This window comes from Hypomesus transpacificus, chromosome 4 (genome assembly GCF_021917145.1).
Source record: "Hypomesus transpacificus isolate Combined female chromosome 4, fHypTra1, whole genome shotgun sequence".
NCBI classification, from domain to species: domain Eukaryota; kingdom Metazoa; phylum Chordata; class Actinopteri; order Osmeriformes; family Osmeridae; genus Hypomesus; species Hypomesus transpacificus.
In genome coordinates, this window is record NC_061063.1 from 1,815,679 (window position 1) to 1,830,867 (window position 15,189).

General features: G+C 45.7%; 4 protein-coding genes across 5 annotated transcripts; all 4 read left to right on the forward strand.

Annotated features, from left to right (window-relative positions):
• Positions 1 to 359: 359 nt before the first annotated feature.
• psmb10 (proteasome 20S subunit beta 10) lies at positions 360 to 4,229 on the forward strand. The gene is made up of 8 exons (XM_047019235.1): positions 360 to 634; positions 877 to 970; positions 1,215 to 1,312; positions 1,677 to 1,817; positions 2,264 to 2,379; positions 3,075 to 3,133; positions 3,509 to 3,660; positions 3,960 to 4,229. The coding sequence occupies exons 1-8, from the start codon at positions 573 to 575 to the stop codon at positions 4,069 to 4,071; spliced, it is 834 nt and encodes a 277-aa protein (XP_046875191.1). The 5' UTR covers positions 360 to 572; the 3' UTR covers positions 4,072 to 4,229.
• Positions 4,230 to 4,298: 69 nt separating this feature from the next.
• Positions 4,299 to 7,229, forward strand: LOC124467114 (histone H3-like centromeric protein A). 2 transcript variants are annotated; one of them, XM_047019248.1, is made up of 5 exons: positions 4,299 to 4,767; positions 5,722 to 5,858; positions 6,504 to 6,625; positions 6,753 to 6,827; positions 7,074 to 7,229. In XM_047019248.1, the coding sequence occupies exons 2-5, from the start codon at positions 5,744 to 5,746 to the stop codon at positions 7,200 to 7,202; spliced, it is 441 nt and encodes a 146-aa protein (XP_046875204.1). In that variant the 5' UTR covers positions 4,299 to 4,767; positions 5,722 to 5,743; the 3' UTR covers positions 7,203 to 7,229. The 2 variants fall into 2 exon arrangements, with proteins under 2 accessions (XP_046875204.1, XP_046875205.1); XM_047019249.1 differs by lacking the exon at positions 4,299 to 4,767 and adding an exon at positions 4,777 to 5,557.
• Positions 7,223 to 12,057, forward strand: LOC124467095 (LIM/homeobox protein Lhx9-like). The gene is made up of 7 exons (XM_047019223.1): positions 7,223 to 8,380; positions 8,661 to 8,800; positions 9,060 to 9,259; positions 9,918 to 10,026; positions 10,369 to 10,510; positions 10,755 to 10,969; positions 11,168 to 12,057. The coding sequence occupies exons 2-7, from the start codon at positions 8,663 to 8,665 to the stop codon at positions 11,477 to 11,479; spliced, it is 1,116 nt and encodes a 371-aa protein (XP_046875179.1). The 5' UTR covers positions 7,223 to 8,380; positions 8,661 to 8,662; the 3' UTR covers positions 11,480 to 12,057.
• A 548-nt stretch (positions 12,058 to 12,605) lies between these two features.
• Positions 12,606 to 14,920, forward strand: LOC124467290 (pyroglutamylated RFamide peptide). Its single transcript, XM_047019527.1, has 3 exons — positions 12,606 to 12,639; positions 13,429 to 13,870; positions 14,302 to 14,920. Exon 3 carries the CDS (start codon positions 14,302 to 14,304, stop codon positions 14,800 to 14,802), a length of 501 nt encoding a protein of 166 aa, XP_046875483.1. The 5' UTR covers positions 12,606 to 12,639; positions 13,429 to 13,870; the 3' UTR covers positions 14,803 to 14,920.
• The last annotated feature ends 269 nt before the right edge of the window (positions 14,921 to 15,189 follow it).

A 15,189-nucleotide genomic window follows, 5' to 3' on the forward strand; every position in this document is an offset into this window, starting at 1 on the left:
ATGAGAAGTACCAAATAAGCTACATGGTACACGATGAGGGCGTGTGAAATGACTAAATGACTAAATGTGGAAGACGATACACAACAGCTGTAATTAGGCCAAATTTATCAACAAAATATTAAATGATGAAAAATAAAAATAGATCTACAACGCAGGATGGGAATTTAAATGGCTTACAGCTACATTTAATAAGAAACATGAAACAAAAAATCTTCATCCCTTTCGTATGACTTTAAATACATATAGCCTACCATTATAAAACTTTATAAATGACATTAACTTTTACACTTTTACATCTCATGAACCTTCACTGTAGTATCCATTTTGTCTCGTCCTCAGGTCGAGTCGATGGACATTTTGATTTGCCAGAATTCATTTGGTAAAATTGAAAGTGAAAGACATCTTCCCAACGCAAAACGTTGACACATTCAACCATTACAGCTTGCCGTACAGTGTTTGAATTTTCTAACTGGGGGGTAGGCCTACGCGAGTGAAAAAGTCACGTCGAATAACTAAGACTCTTACCTGAGCTTTTAGACTCGCCAAACGCAGACGGATTTTCTCATTTAAAGATGCTCCATTCCAGGCCCTGCCAACCCCCAAGTGGAGGTTTTTGCTTTGAAAATGCGCGCAGGTGAGTTTCGATCAAGATGTGTAATGAAAGTGAGAAGACTTACCGCAGTATCGTAGCTTTATAAGCTAACAGCAATTAATCACAGAAATATTTGATGACATTAACACACGTGTGCGTAGTGTACTATCTTAATTGAACTACCAGTAAGATAACTTAAGCTGTCACACCTATTGCCATCAGGGAAGTAGCCTAAACCCCATGGTCTAAAGTAGACTACACACTATTCTTTATTTGTTTGACAGGAATGCTGTGTTGGAGGGGAGCTTGTCAGAGCAAGGCCTCTCTGCACCCAAAGCCAGGAAGACGGGAACTACTATTGCTGGCATCATCTTCAAGGTGACAATCACAGGGAACTAAAGGGGAAGCCATGATTGACATCGGCAGCTAATTTAGCTTTGTTGCAGTGAACATTCTATTCATGGCCATTTCTATTCTTTTTACATTTATGCATTTAGCAGACGCTTTTATCCAAAGCGACTTCCAAGAGAGGATTTTAATACAGGTATTGTAAATGATAACTTGGTTTTGTTAGGATCATCCATTTCACATTCTCTCTTTCTCCCCTTCTCTCGGGCCTCAGGATGGGGTGATTCTTGGAGCGGACACCAGAGCCACAGACGACATGGTGGTGGCCGATAAGAACTGTATGAAGATCCACTACATCGCTCCGAACATCTAGTGAGTGATTCGGAGCCGCCCTGTACCCAGATTGAAAATGTGACTCTTTCTATTCTGTCCTTTTTGGCATAATGCGTTCATGAACTAAGAAATATGTATAGTCCATGGATCTGAGTATGTTCTACCCTACACTACTCCCTTGACTTAGCCCCTGAACCCATAAAGGAGGGGACGGTTGGGGGGGGGGGGGGGGGGGGGGGTTATAGCTCAGTGGTAGGGTTAGAGCATTTGACTGGAGATTGAGTCTCTGTGGTCAAAACCCCCCCAATACGTCACTATAAGTATTGATGAAAGTGTCAAGAATCACGATACGTTACTCGGGTTTGTCCCCGTAGCCGTGAGTGTGACCTTTGACCTTCTGCAGCTGCTGCGGGGCGGGCGTGGCCGCGGACGCCGAGGTCACCACGCAGATGATGTCGTCCAACGTGGAGCTGCACTCCCTCAGCACCGGGCGCCCGCCTCTCGTCGTCACGGTGACGCGGCAGCTGAAACAGATGCTGTTCAGGTGAGATTCAACGGGAGAGGAAGAGAGAGAGAAGGACGTGCGAAAGAGAGAGTAGGTAGGTGGGGGAGGTGTGTGTGTTCATGAAAGCTTGGTGTGACGGCTTGCTAGTCATCCAAGAGTGGAAATTTGCTTCATCGCTTAACCTGAAACTGAAATCAGAAATGACAAATGAATCAGTGTGAAAAAATCTACTGACACTTGAGGCCATCATACACTGCAGGCAAGCAATTCACGGGCGACCGACGCAGGAAAACTCACAAAATACAATCACTTCTGTTGTGTTGAATGGGCCAGCACAGTCAGCAAGCGATTGTTGCCCTTGCCTGACTAAAAACCAAGTGTTGTGTGTGTGGTGGCCTGTAGAATTATCAGGAAAACCCTGTTCACATAAGTCGGACATATGAGGGCTAATGTTCCTGTGTAACTGTACGCCCTCTGGGTTTAAGGTACCAGGGTCATATCGGCTCATCTCTCATCGTTGGGGGAGTCGACGTGACTGGGGCACATCTCTTCAGCGTGTACCCTCACGGGTCGTACGACAAGCTGCCCTTCCTCACCATGGGTAAGCTTACCCTGGAGAACCACCTCTGGTCTGATCCTCTACCCCCTGTCCTCTTCCCTGTAGGACAGACAGGCAATCAGGCAGAATCTCATTCCTCATCTCAATTTAGGATCTGTTTACTGTTGGAAGGATAATATATATTTCACTTGTGGAGCCCAACTCGGCTTGGGTTTATATTAGAGTTCTCTGATTCGGAGGGCCACTTTTACTTGACCACATATTAAACTAGGATCAATATATGATATATTCAACATTGATTAGTCAGAGGAAGTGGAAAAGTCAAGATCTTGTCACATTGTTCAGATTCATTTCAGATCAATACAATACAAATTCATTCATAAAGAACATTTAAAAACAAAAAACATTGACCAAAGTACTGCACAGACGAGTAAAAATCACAAAATACATGAAACACCAACCTAAACAAGACAGCCCACGGGAACAACAGGCCAGGCACAGGCCAAAAGTCAGCCAAATCAGGTTTCAGATGCTAGCCAATTAAAATAAGTCTTAAGTCTGGAATTAAAAGAGTCTATGGAATGCTGTTCCACACAGTCAGGGAGCAGCAACCACAAAGGTGTGGTCACCCCTGAGCATGAGTATACTGTTTCCTGCCAGGCACTGTAGACGACACCTTTACATCTCTCACAGTTACGTGTATTGGAAATCTCAGGATGGTCACATGTTCATTACAGGTTCGGGAGCTGCTGCAGCTGTCTCTGTCTTTGAGGACAGGTACAAGTCAAACATGGAGGTGAGATACATTTCAGTTGTTCTGTAAAAACAAGTTGTTTAACTCAACGACAGATCATATTTGGTTCTGCCCTTGTATCTCTTCTCCTCCACCTGAGTGAGAGAGATACTGGTTGTCAGACCATAAAATGATGAACAACAAATGAAAAGTTTGCCCACCTCTCATCCTCGCTTCCACTATACCTCATCTCCTCTCTCTTCCCCTGCTCCCCTCCCCCTCGTCCACCCTCTATGTCCTCCCCCATCTCCCCTCCTCCCTCCCTGCCTCCACACGCCTCTCCTCTCTCCCCCCCGCCTCTCCTCCTCCTCTTTCTTTTTCTCTTCCCCTTTCTCCTCTCTCCTTCCCCCTCCTCCCTCCGCACATCCTGCCCTCCAGCTGGAGGAGGCTAAGTGTTTGGTGAGAGATGCTATCACCGCGGGGATCTTCTGTGATCTGGGATCAGGCAGCAACGTGGACCTGTGCATCATCACTCAGGCCGGCGTGACGTATCACAGGGCCTTTGACCAGCCCGTAAAGAAGGGGAAAAAGTGAGTTTGGATTGTTTTTTACTTGATTGATCATTGTCATTTTCCTATCAAAGCCTAAGTTTATTGACATACGTGTTCATCGAGGGCAGATGTGAGATCTGTCTCTGTCTTGTGTGCACACACTTTCTTTGTCCTCTCTCATCTCTCTTACTCCCGCTTTCTCTTTCTTTTGCTCTGTCACTTCCTTTTTGCATCTCTCTCTTTCTCCTTATCACTCTCTCTTTCGTACTCGCTCGACATTTATGCTTTGCTCTGCGCGTTGGTTCACATCCCAATCCTTCTCCTCTTCTTGTTTTCAGAGAGGGACAGTACAAGTACAAGCCTGGAACCACAGCAGTTCTGACGGAGACAATCACACCCCTCCCATTGGACGTTGTGGAGGAGTCTGTGCGTCTCATGGACACTCAGTGAAACACTAACGTACCGTAGGCTTGATGAAAGTCATGCATTTTAAACAGTCAACGAATTGTATTCTGCATAGGGCTGCATTTTGAGAAGTTGTATTTACTTGTGTCATGACAGCGGTCTTAGATTTGATTTTGTGTTGCTAATACAAAAACTTGTTTTAATTTGTCAAATGGTGTGTTTTTTTACGGGTGCACCACTTGTGCTTTAGACTAGAATAGGAATTTTCTGGTTTTATTGATCTGGTGTACCAGGTACCCTCTCAGATAGGTATGTATTTTTTCAGTATGACCCAATTTCCCAGACATGGATTAAGCCTAGTCCAAAAGTAAGACAAATAACATATGAAGATCTCCATTGTAAACGTGTTTAGGCTAGGACTAGGCTGGGAAACTGGGCATAGGCTAGATGTAGTTATAGTGATATGTGAAACGTTCCGGAGACTAATAATTAACGGAACACAACAAACCTCAGCCCTTTAAACAGCATTCGTCCAATTATCGTTCAACTGTATGCTCTCGACACAGATCCGCTGCATCTATTGGCTCAGCAAGGAAACAACGGAGCAGCGCGTGGTTTGAATTCTACTTGGTTCTCGGTTGTATTTTAGAGTGATTTTCTCAGTCTTGCTGAAGGGCTAGCATTGAGTCCGTTTGCTTCCCGATTCATTGATCCAGCAGATCCAGCCTTTTTAACCAATTGGTAAGTATACGATTGGCCGAAATACATGTTGCTTGCTAACTTTGTTTAGCGTGCAACATGTGCGTCGAGTTTAGCTAACCTATCTGCTGTGTTCAGGATTCCCTGCACAATCACCCTCAGTATACAGGCACGTTCAAAACAGTTTGGCTAGTTAACTTATTTTGTAACTCATTTTGTTTTTATTTTGGCTGTTTTATGTGACGCGTTTTTCATTTAAACGATCGAAAACGTATTTATCCCCAATTTCTGCGCATATGCTAATTATGCTAATGCTACAATGAAACAGCGAACGTTTACTGTTTCAGGAAGTAAATGTACTTAATAGCGTCAGTGAATAATCCATTGCACATTGTCAAACAGCTATGTTTTTGTTGCACTGTTAAAACCTTTTTTTATTTAGCTTTGATGAAACTTGGAACTGTTGTGTAGTAGGGTGGCCATACTTCCTGTTATCCCTGACTTTTTCGGACCTAAAAGCGTCCGGCTAGGTTTTCTACATTTGAGGAAATGTCCGTGATTCGGCTTTAGTTGCATTATAATGTCGGTCTTACTTCATTGTTTGTGCACGCATGTTTATATTGCTAACCCGTCTTTGTAAGTCCCGCCTTCTCGTACTACAATAGGTCGATTATTAGAGGCTTGTCGCAACCATTGGCCAAAACCCTGTCTGTCAATCCGCAAACAAGCGAAGCGTTGTTTCGGTCGGTATCAAACAGTTGCTTGACTGTAGCAGCAAGTGACAGCGTGTTGGAAACAATGCCCAAACGATATATCATATTTATGTATTGCTGTAAGTGCTTTTTTCCACTGTAGCTACAACAGTTTGCATTCATCCATGTTTGCATTCAACCATGTTTTGAATCATGTTAAACCATAATATGGTCACCCTACTCTTGTGATTACATTCGGAGTTTGTCCTACCTACAGATAGAATATTAACGTAGTGATGATTAGTCCTCAGGTTCGGTGTCTGAAGATGCGCCGCGACACATCTGTCAGCCGACGGAAAGGCAACACGCCGAAGCGTCGTTCACCACTGCCACCGCCGGGGCCGTCCGTGTCCCGCTCCCCGCGCAGGAGCGGTCCTTCAGGTGAGGAGGGAGAAGCATGAGGAAGAAAGACGGCGTTAAATCGCAGATCTAGCTCGAACCGAAACATAAGAACATACTATTTCAACGCCTCCAACAGTTGACCATTTTCCAGTCATGGAACCCTAGAGAAAGAGTAAAATGTCCTGGGAAATTATTTTAACATTCTGTGTTTTTCCTTAACTGAGAATAAATTACTAGAGCTCCCCAAAACCAATAACATTGCAATAAGAAAGGATTAAGTTATGTTCAGGATCATATTAAAATTCAAATGCTAGGTTTATGGATGAGAGTATTTTGAACACAGCCCCCAAGTCACCACACACGGTAGCACAATACTTGCACAAATATCAAATTGTCATAACTTCTTGGCATGTAAAATATTATTTCATAGATCAGTATTATTGACATAGACAGCACATCTTTTAAATTGGACTTCCACAGGGAGGTGCGTGTATGGCGCAATTCCTGCCAGTCATACCATACCATACTGAAAGTGTCATGGGAAACTTCTTGAAAATGTTAACTGAACACTTTCCTTCAGAATTAAGTGAATTGAATTGAACAGAATATTCACCTGGTGAAGCTAGTACCATTTGAACAGAATATTCAACTGGTGAAGCTAGTACCATTTCTACCCCACCTCAGCACCTGGTGCCTCGCCTCGCAAGAAGAGGAGGTTCCGTCCAGGAACCAAAGCTCTCATGGAGATCAGGAAGTATCAGAAGAGCACCAACCTGCTTTTGAGGAAGGGTCCTTTCTCACGTTTGGTAGGTTTCTGTAAGCCTGACAACAACAACAAAAAATATATATCATTAATATAAACTCCCCCATTCCCCCCCCCCACCCATTCCTTCATAATCATGTTCTCCCAACCGTTCTTTTTGGGTGCCTCAGGTGAGGGAGGTGTGCGAGACATACGCCAGAGACTTCATGAGGTGGCAGGGGCTGGCTCTCCAAGCCCTGCAGGAGGTAAACGGGCTCTTGTTTATTTATATTTGCTTATTTACGGAAGTGCTTCATGGTTTTACGCTGGGGTGCAAAAATATGTTTGTTATAGAGTTGACTAAACAATAAATCAACATTCCCATCTTTCTGTTTCTTCCTTCTGCATTCCTTCTCTGCATTGACTCTCTCACTGCCTCATGCTCTCTCTTCTCTCTCTACTTTGTTTCTCTCTTTCTTCCATCCACACATGTCCTTTTCCACCCCTCAAAGGCTGCAGAGGCTTTCCTAGTCATGCTGTTTTCGGATGCCAACTTGTGTGCCATCCACGCCAAGCGTGTGACCCTGTTCCCCCGTGACCTGCAGCTGGTCCGACGTATCCGCGGGGTGGAGAGTCTCTGAGGGGGCGGGGGGGGGGGGGGGGGGGCCTCCAGACGGGACATCAGCACTGAGCACGATGCATTTATTTTTGTTTATTTTTCAATCTTCTAACCGCCTTAGTTCTTAAGGCTTGTAATGAATCAAAAACTCCGGAGGTGGACATTATAAAGACTCATGTTCTGTTCCAAGTTTGAAACGGACACACATTTTGCTTAAATCAATGCTTTTTGGTGCTACGTGAGCCCTGCATGAGGCCTTTATGCCTTATCTCCTTGAAGCCCTGATAATTGTAGATGCTTAGCATCACTAACTAGATCTTTTTCTACAGACTTCCTCTGATCCATCCACCTGAACTGGCATATGCATTGTGACAGTATCTGCATTTCAAGCACTTAGGGTTCATGACTTTGTGTTTTCATTCTTTAATCACACGTTCCCATGCAAACAGGACCTGGTTAGCAGCGTTTTATTGTTGTACCTGTAGACTGTTTGTTGACAGAGAGACATTTATGTATTAATATTGTATAGTAAGCAATGTTGTATTTTCATGTAAATAATGTTGTATTTTAAATGCAAAACTGTTAAAAGGAGTTTGATTTAAAGCCTGTGTGAAATGGTGTGTTACTGGTGAAGATAATTGTTGTGTCTTTATGTAACTGCCTACAATAAAACAGCTCCTAGGTTTTAGAGGGGGTAGTGGGACACATGGTCTAGCACCTTTCAGTCTGTGGTATCTTCAAGCTGGACCCAGGTGCCCTGGTGTTGGCTCTCTGGATTTAATTGGTCCCTGGGGACAGCTTCCTGGTGCCTCGGTCCCACCTGTCCTTCCTGCAGCCAATCAGATCTTCTCCCACCTGCGTCGCGAAGCACCTGTCGGTTCTGTTTACAAGTGTTCTGGAACATCACCTGGGACTGAAACGCAGACTGGGGACCATTTAGGAGGCAAGCTGTTAAACGACGCGTCAGTTGGAACTGCGGAACCGAGGCAGAGCATGTTGTTAGCAAGAACCCTGGAGAACTTAAACTAGCAAATGTTTCTTTGAGTTAGAGTGGAGTTTAATGTGTGTAGAGAGGAGAATTTGGGGATTTTATCTCAGGACTTTGAGTGCCCAGGCGCAGAAGGGAGGCTGCTTCTGAATGTGATCCAGTCCGAGGCTTCACAGGAAGCATTGTGACTTGGTTGTAACTCATCCTGCATGGTAAGCCAATTTGCAACTCAAATGTCGTAAACTTGATAGTTTGACTTTGGTTCTACCAGATGTAGTGAAATTGAAATGTTACATTTCCCTGAAATTTGTAAATATTGAATGTGACATAGCTCCCGATATGCTTGGTAAATTTGCCAAAAACTAATGTGTGTGTGTATATATACTGTATCTTGTGTCCTTATGCAAATAAAATTATTTTTCAATATTTCTGTTATTGTAGTTAGCTTCTTGGGTCAATGTTCAAATCTTGTTCTTTTACCTCTGTCCCCAGGGATGATGTCACAAGACGATGTCACCCTTGAGGGCCTGTTGTATGGCAGTGTCCATGGCAACAACTCAGATGGGGCAGAGACCGAGGCTCAAGTCACTAGCCATGTGGGAGAAGAAAATGCTTCAGCCAATCACATAAGAGTTAGTCAAGTCCCTAGTTTCCTAAACAGGTTCTGTCTTACAGTATCTTTAATGTGTTAACTCTGAAGTCATTATTGAAAACACTCAGTTTCTAAATGAATCCTGAGCCTGGTGAAATATTTGTGTGACAAACAATCTACTCACAGAAAATCACCATAGTAGGCCCAAATGCTTTTTTCTCCATAATAGTCAGGTTGAGGATTTAAGCGGAGACTTTCGAGACTCAACCATGGACTTCCTTTTTGTGTCTTGTTTCTAGTCTCCACCCACATCTATTGATGAGCTAATGGTGTGCGCCGGCTGTGGGGGGCCTGTTTGTGACCGCTTCGTCCTATTGGCTGCTGGGCGGGCATGGCATGAAGCGTGTCTCCGCTGCAGCCAATGCCACTGTGAGCTGCAAATATACCCGACTCTCTACTGTCGAGACGGCAGTATCTTCTGCCAGCAGGATTACTGCAGGTCAGGCTGCTGTCAATTGTAACACTGGTCGCAAATCAATAATGTATTATTTCATCCGATGGTGTGTTTACTTAATGTATTCGTTTCGCAGTCGCATTTACTGAAGTACGGGGGGGGGGGGTTTAAATCTGTGCTGTGACCTCTTGATTGGCAGTCCAGTGCTCCACCACTGATATATATACCCATCCTGATGAAGGCTCCCTACATTCATTGATTTATCTCATCCAACATCATTTGAATCTGGTATGCTAGATTAGGGACAGAACTGGGGCCAGGGCCAGAGTGGGACTCATTTTCAGCCCAGGATTTTGGTGCCTCAGAGCAGCTCACTTTAGTTCACAACCTATTAGCCTATAGGAGATTTAAAATTACTGACCCGCTCCCCCCAAGAGTGTAACCTACATGAGTATATGATTTGTTGATTTTAAAATGGTGTTTATCGACCCTGTCACTGGCCCTTGTGGCCCAGCAACTAGCCCGGCCCAATGGGAATCTTCCACTTACTCCCACTCAGGACTTGGCTGAGGCCTACAGGATGGTGGCCATCCAGTAACATGGCTGGTCTGCTGTACTTATAACTAACAATAAACAACTAACAAATAAAAGTGCAAATGATAATAATCACAAAATAAGTGATGTCATGTCTAACCCTGGCCAGAATTTTCAGCATTGGACGCTGCGCCCGCTGCTCCCAGCCAATCCCCTCGTCCACAATGGTCATGAGGTCTGGTGAGCTGACCTTTCACCCTGAGTGCTTTTCCTGTCAGGTTGGTGAAATGTCTATCTTCTCACTGTAGTTTACAGTGCGTGAGCTTGCAATATTACAAATTGATACAGATTGAACTAGATCTGATTCATTTGGGCCTTACTTTGTATCTCTGACCTTGTACTAGATCTGACATTGGTCTTTGATTAGCTACTTGACGGTATTTGAAAGCTATTGAGGTGTTTGTTTTTACTCAGAGAGTGGGCACTTATTGGATTTGTCTATTTCTCATTTCTGTAATTGCTAAGGGTGAGATAAATAAAGGACACTTGAATCATTCTGCCAAATTAGAAGTATTTGACCTATGCACTATATAAATCCTACTCATCTGGCAACTCCACAGGAGTGTGATATCACGCTGTTGCCTGGCAACTTGTACTGCCTGCAGGGCGAGAGTGTCTATTGTCAGTCTCATTACCACGACGACAGCACGGTCAGGACCACCCCCCCACACAACCTGTACCTCAAACAGGCCCTTGGAGAAGGTGAGTTAGAAAGGACCAAGGATGACACAGCAATAGATCAAGTCTGCTTAAGATAAGTCTGCTTTAATGATGTCTACCCTAACATCCAATGTTTAGAATACTTAAAGCTGCGATTTACAAATCCTTGGTTCGGCTGTTTAAAGACAAACTATAAAAACATGTGCTTAATGTTGCTTTGTAGATGTACAGTAACTGCCCCACTGCAACTCACATGCCAACTCATTTGGCCACACCTCTGAAACAGGGGAGGGGGAGGAGTCAGTCAGTAGCCCTGAGCCGCGATTGGACGATGGAGTCCCTAGAGGGCGGGCGCAAAGGCGAACCAAGCGAATCAGGACGTGTTTTCGCAGCGAGCAGCTGCGTGCCATGGAGTCGTATTTCGCTCAGAAGCACAACCCGGATGGCCGAGACTGGAGCTGTCTGTCTCACCGAACCGGTCTACCCAAGAGAGTTCTGCAGGTAAGACTCCTCCCTCTGCAATGCATTCCTCTGGAAACCACCCTGCCATGGATTTCAACAACAACATCCTTGTGAGCAGTTTATAACAAGTGGACGTTGTGCTTACCTAGAAAGTTGAACTAACTTTCTGGCTGTCTCGCTTTCTGTTTTGCCATCTCATTGTCTATGTGACTCTGTCTCACTCACACACACTTGTAGGTATGGTTCCAGAATGCCAGGGCCAAGTTGAGACGGGCCCTCTCGGCAGACGAGTCCCAGAGCAACTCACCTGCTCCCCCAAGGTCCGACACCATGGCAACCGCATCCCTGTCCCCTGTCGGCCCCTCCCCCCAGCAGCCCCGGGCCTTCCAGACCAGCACCATCAACCAATTAGAACTCTCGCTCCTCACAGCCCCTCTCAATGACCCGCCCCAGAGCCCCACCGACCAATCGTTGATGCTGAAAGATTCCTTGTACCTGGACTACAGATGCCATGGTGCACCATGCCTGTCCTTCTCTGATGACCTCTGACCTTGGTGAGTGCATGGTGGGGAGAGATGGGGGCTCTGAACTTAAACAGCACTTGAACACCTTGTTACTCTTAGGCTTTGTGGAGTTAGATGACACCTCATGTTATGTCACGGTGTGATGACTGTTTATTTCAAGGTCAAGTTTAGCTGAATTGCACAAACATTTAGCACAAAACGATATAACTATGATAAACACAATAGTTTGTATTATTTTAATTTTTTATGAAGTTATGTCATCATATCTCATGTCTTATAAGTAGAGTTAAAAACAATTTCAGGTGTTTATTACTAGAATACAGTGTGCTAAAACGTTGTGTTTGAACTGATACTATACCCTACAAGTCACTGTAAATGTTTCTGTCTTTTGCACATCATGCATGTCTCCCTGCACTACAGTTCACATGACTTGCACTATGCATACTTTGTGTGTCAATAAAAGCAACAAATGTCGGCCATGTCTGGTTGTTTTGGTCTATCGCATAAAATCAGTAAACATTGGCATCGTCTCCAGGATCTCTTTCTAGATGACTTATAAGATCTTTGATCTTGAATTAATCTGAACTCATTACATTTAGTCATTTCACAGACGCCCTCACAGTGAATTACAGTAAGTACAGGGACATTCCCCCGAGGCAAGTAGGGTAAAGTGCCTTGCCCAACGACACAACATAATTTGGCACGTCTTCAACCTTCTGGCAACCTTCTGATTAATAGCTCGATTCCCTAACCGCTCAGCCATCTGACGCCCTTAAGTAAATGCTTTACGGTGTTGTTCTGCTATAACAAACCCAGCATGGTGTGTGCCACAGAACCTGTTCACCCCATAGTTCCACAGAAACATACAATGCACCTGGGTGATGAGACATGGACCTGGGGAGCAGAGTGGAGCTGAGTGATGAGACATGGACCTGGGGAGCAGAGTGGAGCTGAGTGATGAGACATGGACCTGGGGAGCAGAGTGGAGCTGAGTGATGAGACATGGACCTGGGGAGCAGAGTGGAGCTGAGTGATGAGACATGGACCTGGGGAGCAGAGTGGAGCTGAGTGATGACACATGGACCTGGGGAGCAGAGTGGAGCTGAGTGATGAGACATGGACCTGGGGAGCAGAGTGGAGCTGAGTGATGAGACATGGACCTGGGGAGCAGAGTGGAGCTATGTGGTGAGACATGGACCTGGGGAGCAGAGTGGAGCTGAGTGATGAGACATGGACCTGGGGAGCAGAGTGGAGCTGAGTAATGAAACATGGACCTGGGGAGCAGAGTGGAGCTATGTGGTGAGACATGGACCTGGGGAGCAGAGTGGAGCTGAGTGATGAGACATGGACCTGGGGAGCAGAGTGGAGCTGAGTGATGAGACATGGACCTGGGGAGCAGAGTGGAGCTGAGTGATGAGACATGGACCTGGGGAGCAGAGTGGAGCTGAGTGATGAGACATGGACCTGGGGAGCAGAGTGGAGCTGAGTGATGAGACATGGACCTGGGGAGCAGAGTGGAGCTGAGTGATGAGACATGGACCTGGGGAGCAGAGTGGAGCTGAGTGATGAGACATGGACCTGGGGAGCAGAGTGGAGCTGAGTGATGAGACATGGACCTGGGGAGCAGAGTGGAGCTATGTGGTGAGACATGGACCTGGGGAGCAGAGTGGAGCTATGTGGTGAGACATGGACCTGGGGAGCAGAGTGGAGCTGAGTGATGAGACATGGACCTGGCTTAGCTACCTGTTGAGATCACAAACACCGGCATCATCATCTACCAACACCGTACATTATAAACTAAACAAAGCCACCCAAATAACATTGATTTAAAACACTAAGATTTCAGACATAACCCTTGTCAGCTGTGGGGAGTTTCTCTGGCTTGTAAATAAATAATTATGTCCTTAACCTTAGCAACCTGGAAAGTGTTCTAACTCACTCACAGGTCATGGCTTTCTGACCCCACCTCTACAGAATAAACACAACAGATATGATTTCACGGTCCCGACCGAGAGATGACGATCGCGGCCCACAAAGGATCTGAATCGAGGTGAGGAGAAGCCCAGAAAACAATGGAATTCTTCCAGGTGTGTCTGCATCCCCCCAGTGAAACCATCGTAATGACGACAAACTGTTTTCGTACTTCTTACAAAAACCTTAATGAATTGCCACACCAGACCGACAATCAAGCAACAGTAATTGGCACGCTAGCGGGTTCCTCGGTTAAACGGCCCCTGTTTCCAAGATGGAAGAATGTAAGTGATGGAGGGATGCATTGCAAGGAGTGCGTCAGAGGGTCTAAGCACCAATCAGCAATGGCGCAAGCTGTGGACATGTCAACTGATATCAGCTACGATGAGTATTTAAAGGCTTAGAGAGCCAATCTGAGGAGACAGACACAGACAAACACTGAAAGGTAAGGTACTTCTCAGATTATATCATGTCATGTAAACCACCGAAATAGATCAAATAAGTGACTGGGGTTTATAAGTGTGGTTGAAGTTGTATTTATGAGTTTCACTTCAGTTTTACTTTTTATTGTCTTTCTGTTTGGGTTAGGTATTGAGAACATATAGAACATGTTAGATTTCATACAGTAGGTAAATGTGGTCTGTATCCCCACTATACTGATAATTACCTTGGTCCACAGTGTATGTGACTCATTGTGTAGTGGTCATGTTGTAGGTACTTAGGGGGGTTGTCCTCTGATTAACAAGACATTAAAGTAATTTAATCAACATGCACGGGTAGTGTCAGCTTTGTATTCCCTGTGTTTCCAACACCCGGATATAAAAAGCTTTTTGGTTACTTTGAATAACTTGTGAATTTCCCCTTTAATTTCTTCAGATGAGGCTATCATCTTACCAACTGGGCACCTTACAGCCCATGCTCGCCCTTCTCTCCCTGGTCCTCCTGATCCCCGCGCCGGGGGCCAACACACACCCCCACTTCCCTGCTGCCGTCCTCCCCACGTTGGAGCACCCCAACTGGGAGGCTGCTTTACTCCAGCTCCAGGCTTCTCTAGATGTCCCCGGGAGCCTCCGGCCTTGGGGCCCGCTGCTCGGCGTGGGGCCTGGAGACCCCCGCCTGGGCCTCTTCAGGGAGCTGGGGGTGGAGGACGTCCGGGGACAGGAGGCCATACGACGGGGCCAGAGAGGGGAGCTGGAGAGGAGGCCACTGGGGCCGTTTCCGGGGCACCCAATGGAAACCCTGCATTATCAGGAAGGAGGGGAGGAAGAGGGGGAGGTGGGGGGGAAGAGGAACGAGGCCCTGACGTCCATTGCTGGAGGTCTTCAGGCCTTCAACAGGGAAAAGGGGGGCTTTGGGTTCCGCTTTGGGAGGAAGTGATGGAGAAGGAGGATGAAAACGAGAGAACATGGAAAGGAGGAAAAAGAAACGGGACTCAAAGGTGGGGAAGGGGAGGGGGGTGGAAATGCGGTGGGGTGTTGAGGGGTGAGCAGGAGGAAAATAGGAGGAGGGGATGACCGCAAAAAGGGTACTAAAGTCAGACCACAAACTGACTAGTAGAGCCACCGAGCATTCTATCAGTAAAATGTGACCACTGTGTCCAAGTGAAAGTACCAAGGGATAGAAAATTCTAAGCAGAGGGACATTCTGCTCTCATCTTTGTAAATCCAAAGTCTGCTATAAGGACAAATCAAAGTCAACACTGTCAGTTAATAAAATATTACTTGAGAGTATGAGATTGTGAATGCGTTGATTCATTGTGCCATC